Source organism: Pygoscelis adeliae, unplaced genomic scaffold, assembly GCF_000699105.1.
Source record: "Pygoscelis adeliae isolate BGI_AS28 unplaced genomic scaffold, ASM69910v1 Scaffold4, whole genome shotgun sequence".
Classification (NCBI taxonomy): domain Eukaryota; kingdom Metazoa; phylum Chordata; class Aves; order Sphenisciformes; family Spheniscidae; genus Pygoscelis; species Pygoscelis adeliae.
Genome location: NW_008824986.1, coordinates 1,411,368 through 1,419,214, shown reverse-complemented (window position 1 = coordinate 1,419,214; position 7,847 = coordinate 1,411,368). Strand labels below are relative to the sequence as shown.

General features: G+C 48.3%; 1 protein-coding gene across 1 annotated transcript in view; it reads left to right on the top strand.

The window, feature by feature from the left end:
- Window positions 1-7,847, top strand: part of COL13A1 (collagen, type XIII, alpha 1) — a 92,693-nt gene that overhangs the window by 51,766 nt on the left and 33,080 nt on the right. The window contains exons 16-18 of the mRNA XM_009325984.1: window positions 477-518; window positions 1,385-1,411; window positions 2,153-2,188. Coding sequence (XP_009324259.1) covers window positions 477-518; window positions 1,385-1,411; window positions 2,153-2,188 — 105 coding nt within the window. The remainder of the gene's footprint in view (window positions 1-476; window positions 519-1,384; window positions 1,412-2,152; window positions 2,189-7,847) is intronic.

Here is a 7,847-nt window from a genome sequence, read left to right as displayed (position 1 = left end):
CCTTCTCCTTCCTCGTTCCCTAGGGCACAGAAAATTTCCTCTGGCCTTTGTTGCCTCTTCTGAAGCCAAGATAGCCACGGACAGGAGATTTGCAGGGGACACGGATGTGTGGGGAGGAAGAAGTTCCCAGGAAGGAGGGGGAGCGGGAGGGAAGGCAGAGGTGTGTGCCCTGCACTGTTGCTATCTGGACACGCATGTGTGAGCGGGTGACACCAGGCCTGTTTCCTCCTCCTCAGCCTCTGCAGACGGTCACAGGGAGGAAGTAACACGTAGGGTGTAATTATCCTGCTCACAGCAGAAACCTGACTGATAAGAATCCCTGCGACCCCTTTGAAGTCCTGCTCCTGTCCTGTTCTCAGGCTGGTAGCAAGCAGCCAAGGAGGGCGAAAACAGAAGCACCATTTAAAATAATACCATTGCTAAATGGCAGGGGGCAGGGCAGAAAATCCTGCTAATGTACCTCTCTCTTGCAACAGGGCAGAGCAGGAGAACCTGGGAAGCCTGGCAGAGATGGAAGGGTGGGTACCAAAAAGCAGCTCTGTTCCTGGGTGCTGCGGGGAGAAACGTGGCACGCTGACCCCACAGCGACTGCAGTGTGAAAGGAGTTTCCATCTCCAAGAGTTTTCAAGGCGTACTAGCAGGACAAGCAAGGCTCGTCCCCTGAGGCAAAAGCACCTCTCCACACACAATATAGGGGTCGAGTGTCCTGTAAGCATCCTCATCTCTCTTTGAGCTCTACGGAGCCAAAGATGTGATGACTAAACATTTGAATTGCTATAAGCAAGCAACACCAAGGGTGTAGGCATCAGAGCATATCTAGAGTAGTTTTCTCCTTCCATCTGCTCACATCAGGAAGGCAGCTCCTGTATGGATATTTTGTTTGTTTATATTTACATACACACATAGCCGGTATACTTCATGGTTCGTATCAGGTAAATTGTTTGGTTATTTCTCATTTAAAGACACAAGTGGTTTGTTTGTTAATATATTCTCTCTATTTAGCTTGTCAGAGGAAGCTGCAAATGCCTGATTTACTTCAGAGCTGCACAGTGGGCTGGGAACGAGTTTCCCAAGCAAAGCCGGAGAAACAGAAAAGATTCTGGAGCACAATGCATAAGGCAAAGCAGCTTTTTGGTCTTCAGATTCAGCGAGACCAGGCCTGGGGTGATGGAGTGCTATCGGCATGAATTTATTTGGGAGTATGGGTTAAGATAGTATTCATCTACATGAAGAATAGATTGGGGATGTTTGAGCTTACCAGTGCCAATCATCTTTGTAAAGGGGCATTTCAGACCAAAGCAGTCAGCATCTCTCATCACCCTGCAGTCCATGTAATCTTGTCTACATTTGCCAACTCCAGCATCTGTTTTGATTTTATCTACAGGGCTTACCTGGGCCTCCTGGACCAAAGGTGAGATGTCTGGCCTTACTTAGAGGGAGCAAGGTGATAAACAGAGAGGTGGACACTCTTGGCAAGGAGAGACATGTACATTTTAATGGATGGAGAAGGGGGAAAGGAGGTTACATCAAATAACCGAAAAGGATTTCTGACCCAGCTCAGTTTTGCCTTTGGGGCCCAGCCTGTGTGCTGACTCATGGGTTTTGTCCAGGCGACACGTCTGAGTTGCATCTTGACTGAGCAAGGCACGCCTCATCAGCCCCTCTTGCAAAATTCTTTGCCACACACAGCTTTATTGGCTTCTTCAACTCTCAAAGCATTTACCAGCGCTTCAGGAACTGATTTTGCAATGCTATTGTTAACTCCACCACAGTTTCCCATTTATTCACTTGCCAAAATGCGAGTGGGGGGGTGGTTGTTGTTGTTTTTCAGCTGCAAACCCCCCCCCCCCCCCCCCTGCCCCTTTGTTTTTATTTGAAATATTTAGCCAGGGTGAGGAGATAGGAACTGCAGAGCTGGCATGAGTTATCCAGCTGCCAGTGCTTATGGTGCCTTTCCTGCTAGAGCTCAGTCCAGTGCAGGTAACAGTGACCCACGGGTCTGAAGGGTCAGGGGCTCAGTGAAGTCACTGAGCAAAAGACGAATTTTCCCCATGGAATGCCCTTGCATCCTAGCATCTCCCCAGGGACAAGGGCAGGGATTTGTCCTTCTCAGGCCAAGCCTCACTTTCTTTTGTCTTTTTGCCTTTTGCAGGGAGACCCTGGGATTCAGGGATACCCTGGCAGAAAGGTAAGAAGGGGAGCTCCAATATTGTTAAATGAATTAAGGTGCACTGACGCCTTGTGGAATCATGGCTGCAAATCTTTGAACTTCTCTGGAGCCATCTGCTGAGCTCTGCTCCCGCTGCACATGGGGCTGCGACAAGCCCACAGATCCCCTGCCGTAACCCATGTAAGGAGAGGTTGGACCCAGAGATGTAGCTCTCCAGTAGCTATGATACAGATGTCTCCCTGTCTGTGTGCCTCACTACACCCACTTCCAGGCTGAAACATACCTCTTGTGCATCCAGACCTGAACAGGAGGCTGGAAAGGGCCAAATCCACGGCTATGTATTGCTCTCTGGAATAAAGCAGGAAAGAGTCGATCCTGCTCCAGGTTAAAAGGGAGAAGCTGGCAATGCCCTAATATCTTCAGCAGCAGCTAATTAATAGCACGGTTGTGAAGCCCAGAGGGTGTAATGAAGAGACAGAAAGAGAGACAGGGGAAAGACACAAAGGAAGATCAAAGGTGGGGAGCGGGAATGAAGAGATACTGCTAAAGAGATGTCAGGTGGAGAAGGGGAAGGCGAATGTTCCCAGCAGGTGGGAGTCCTGTGTCCCGTGTTATCTCCATGTTGCTTTATGGGTGCTTTGCGAGCAAAATGGCAAGACATGAGAGCTTTTTAATTAGTTCTGTATAAACTGAGAAGTTTTTGTTATGTCAGGAAGTGGAAATTATAGCCCCTGTGGACCACAGCCCACTCCTGCAGACAGACGCAATTTATTGCCTCTTCTTCCAGTGAACCGTCGGTTTTTCCATTAAGATCCCATCCTGTTGTGTGAGCGCTGGGCGGGCGGCTCTCAGCAGTGGTGAGGGGATCCCTGCAATGACCTCGCAGCGAGGGCCTCCCCTATGAACTCCTCTTACATGAAACAACTTGTCTGGCTAATTTACTTACCAAGCAAAGAGCCTGCACTGATCTCAGAGGAATGAGCCCGAGGTTGTGACCTTTCTCTGGGAAAGGTGGAAGGAATGGGTGAAAGTAGGGGAGAAAATCCTCCTGGTGAGTGGGTCAGGGGAAAGGGAAAAGAGGGCAAAGAGTTGAGCAAAGGTGTTAGCTCTGATATGATATAGGATTGTGGGACCGTTCCCTTCAATCCATACGTTTCACACCCTGAATATCTTTCTTCATGCAGAATGGTGCTCCTCTCCCAGAGAGACCCAGATAGTAGGTTTGTGTGTGGTGGGCACCTCTGTGCGGGACATCCCTCTCACATCTTTGCTGACCTTTCAGGCATCCCACAGGCTCCTTTTCTTGCTGCTCACTGTGTTTGCTTCTTCCTCTGTTTTCTTTCTTCTCTTCCTCAGGGTGAGGTGGGCGAGTCAGGCGTGCCCGGTGCGCATGGTCTCCCTGGAGCTACTGGCCCCAAGGTAACTCTTAAACTCAGAGTCAGTGGGGCCATCTCGCAAGGGCAGATAAGTGGCATCCAAGCCTAGAGATGCGCTAAAGGAATACAGAGGGTCAGGGGCTGGAGGCAGTTCTCTGGAGGCTGGTATGAGCCATGTAAACAGAAAGACTTGCTCCTGTGTAAAGGGCCTGAGCAATTTCCTACGGTCCTGAACCAGAGGCAGGTGCAGCCCTGCACAAGCCCCTGTTAAAGAATAAAACTGACCTAGCCTTTAGAGGCTTTTGCCTCTAAAGAGGAGAATGAGGGTATTCCGGGCCATGAAATGGATTGATGGTTTATCTACACCCAAAGCATGTAGGAAGCATTAGTAGGGCGACCTCCAGCATCCACTCCAGCAACATAAACTGCCTTGCATTCCCAGGGAGGGGTGGGCGGGCTGCAGCCAGAGTTCAGGCTGGTACCGTGTTATTATCAGGAGCCAGTTCTCTCTGGAGGCCTGGGGTTGCATTTATCGCACAATCCCTACTTCGGCTACTTTCTCTTTGGCCCTCGCTGTTACGATTGTACTGCTTGCTTGATTTCATGTTCACTGTCCCTCTCTGTGTTTCCTCCCTCTCTGTTCTTTGCTGGGCAGGGTGAAAAAGGGGATGCTGGCATAAAGGTAGGCATGAGAAATACGGTTTTCTACCGTGGTAGATCATCTGGGAGATACTGCTCCTTGGGCTGATGGGTTATAAGAGGAAGTTGGGTCTGAGGCAGCTCGGTGGGGTATTTAATGGAGTACACATCTGTGCTCTGATTAACCACAGACAGACACTCCAAGCTCAGGCAATAAAAGCAATTCCATTTGGTGGAATTCGATTCTTACCAAAGGCATTTCTCTGACTATGAAGCTTGCTAAAGATCTGTTACATCTCTCCATTTGATGGGCTGGGTTGGGGTTTCCTCATAAAATCTGGTTAGCTGACGCATCAAATCCACTCAAACTCTGCAACACAGGCTGAGGTTTGGCACCAGGCTTTTCTGTCTGTTTCTGGACACTTTTTACAGGCTCATATGGTCTATGCCCAGATGTTATCTATTTGATTGAAATTTACTGTACCCATATATTTAAAGTATATTACTCAATGTAGACTGTGCATTACAACATTGGCAAGTGTTCATGATGGTCAGAGCATACTGTGTCATGCCATACATCTTAAACATCATGAGAAAAGACTGGTCCTGTAATATTTTGAAAGTCATTAACAGTGACACATACATTTCAAGTATTCAGTATGTGGCATGCATCTCATTTATCATGCAGCATATACACTTTTTATATTTTTTCCATCTGGGTGGATTACTACTTGAAGGGAGAAAAGGCCCCTTCAGAACTTAACATGGATGTGTTACATCAAGTTTAAAGAAGTGTTCTTTGGGAATGCAGGCTCTGGGTTAATAGTTGAATAGAACAGCAACAATTGTCCTCCTACAAGAAAACAATACCTCCTCAGAAATAATGCAGTGCATGTAAAGTCCAAAGGTTCTGCCATGTCCATTTTCACATCAATGTAATTCCATCAAGCACAAAGGCATCGCTTCTGGTTTGTGCCCGTGTAAATGAAAGCAGAATTGCACCCAGAACGAATGTGTTTTGGGGGCTAGGAGTTTACTGCTGTCTCAACAGCCAGGTTTTCTCCCATTAAGCTGAACTGGAGGACTGAAGTTGGAGCGTGGCCTGGGTGGGAGAAAAGGCTGGAAGGAGAGGCTGTGTTCCACCCCTGCTTATACTCCCACGTTTCACTGCTAGCAGACACCTGCTCTGCTTGCACCCATGTACAAGGCCTGATCAGCCCTTGATTTGGGCTCTGGCAAAGGGGAAGTCTCCAAGTCTTCCAGTGATGTCTCAGGGTCATCCACAGGCCTCCTCTGTTCTGTGTTGGAGAGCAATGACTCAGGGCGACCCTGAAGACATGCTCTAGCTATTTGGGCTCTTATTCATCCCACTTCATAAAGAGTGGAGATGAAACCCGCCGTGCTTTTTGTGGTACTAAATTGCAGCTCCAAAGGGCCACCTCCCCAGTCCCATAGCAGCCTCTTCTTTCACACACAGACTTTCATTTGTTATTGTCAGGATCACTTTTCTCAACTTCCTTTCTTCTTTGCTCAGAGGAATTGAAATGGAAGTGCAGAGGTAGCCTTAAATCAGCAGCCAGACATCACCCAGTAGCAGGTCCTGAACATCCGCACAGCACATGCATTTGTTGTCTTTGGAAATTGCTTCTTTCTGTCGTCCTCCCACCTAGGAGGGTCATTTGGGACTCTGGAAGGCTTTTGATGCTTCCACCTTTGGATCCAATTACCTGGGCTACCTTCTCTTTGCTTTGAGGAGCCCAGGACAAACACTGTGATTCATAGTTTAGCTGTAGTGACCAATTTTGCATAGCATATCACTGCTTTTGCTGGCAGTGAAGAACATTTCAGGCCTGAAGAGGCTTGCTGGTTTCACACAGACCCCTTGTTCATTTAATAACCTCTCCCCACCCAGTGACAGATGCAGCCCAATGTAAGTTCTCTTTTAGCTATTTTCTTCTGTGGCAGTCATTTGTACTTTGATCATATTGAGGCCTACATCTGTGTCCCATGAGGGTTATTAGACAACCAGTAAGTGTGATCACCTGGGTCATTTGAATAAGCATTTGACTCACTGCTCCCCAGCCTAGCCATCACATTCAGCTTTACTGATGTTTTCTTTCTTTTTTTTGAAAGGTCTTTAGGATGAGGCTTTTTCTCATGCTCTAAGGAAAGAGCAATAAAGAAAACTGCCCACAGTCTTGCTCAATAACCCCCTCATAATCTGCTTTTCATAGCAAGGAGCAAAAAAGGAAGGGTCTCTGTTTTAATTGGCAGCCTGGAGCCAGTACTGCTAACAAGCTGATCAGCATGGCACATGCTCTGTCATGATTGGCACTGAATGGGTATAAAGCTGCTTGCACCAGGTGTAGGAGGAGAGAGTATGAGGGTTTCCTCTGTGCTGGAGGGGAGAGGCATAGCCTAATTCTTCCAGAGAGGCTGGGGAGCAGGAAAGTATTTCCTAAATCAGTGTGATGCTCGGGAGAGCTGGGAGGTGTTGACTGCCTTCCTGGAGCCCGCTGTGGACCTGTGCTGGGCATTTTGCCTTTTATATCTGCCTTTGGTGATATTTCCCAGCTTCTGGCTTGGCTGCACCATTCCAGTACTGATTTTGGTGGGCTGCTGCTGCTTGGCTATGGCACCCTGCACAGCCTAGAGGGCACTGGGGGATCACAAAGGGATCAGCCCAGTGGGTGCTTACTGTATTACAATGTCTTTCAAATATGTAAGGGTATAAAGATGTTCTGCAGAGTTGGTTTTCCTGCTTATTCTCTGGCTTTGGCTCTGGGGTTTCTTTCTGCTCTCTAATGGTACAGTGTCATGTTTGTTGCTCCTGCTCTCTAATTAGCTCTAGTGCCTGTGTGATCCTGCCATGCCAGTGGGGGCTGTGCAAGCGAGCTGAGGCCATCATCAGAAAACGCAGGGTAGTGTGGTTGCTCTGTAACTTGCCCCCTGTAAGGGGCTGCCTTGCTCCCTCTCACTGAGGTGGCTTTGCTTTTGCAGGGCTAAATAATTAAACAGCTCTTCAGGCAGGCAGTTTCTTCCAGGAAAGTCTGGGATGGGGAATTAGTTTCACATGCACAGCTGCTCTGTGGGGGCAGACTCTGTGAGCAGTGTGGGTGCGTCCCAGCAGAAAGCATTGGTCTTGTCTGCTCGGTCTCATTTAAGAAAAGAAAAAAAACCCCAAAACTGGGAGTGCAGTTGAGAATCATAGAATCATAGAATAGTTTGGGTTGGAAGGAACCTCTAAAGGTCAGCTAGTCCAACCCCCCTGCCGTGGGCAGGGATATCTTCAACTAGATCAGGTTGCTCAGAGCCCCGTCCAACCTGACCTTGAATGTTTCCAGGGATGGGGCATCCACCACCTCTCTGGGCAACTGGTTCCAGTGTTTCACCACCCTCAGCGTAAAAAATTTCTTCCTTATATCTAGTCTCAATCTACCCCCCTTGTAGTTTAAAGCCTTTCCCCTTTGTCCTGTCACAACAGGCCCTGCTAAAAAGTTTGCCCCCATCTTTTTTGTAAGCCCCCTTTAAGTACTGATAGGCTGCAATACGGTCTCCCCAAAGCCTTCTCTTCTTTAGGCTGAACAACCCCAAGTCTCTCAGCCTTTCTTCACAGGAGAGGTGTTCCATCCCCCTGATCATTTTCGGGGCCCTCTTCTGGA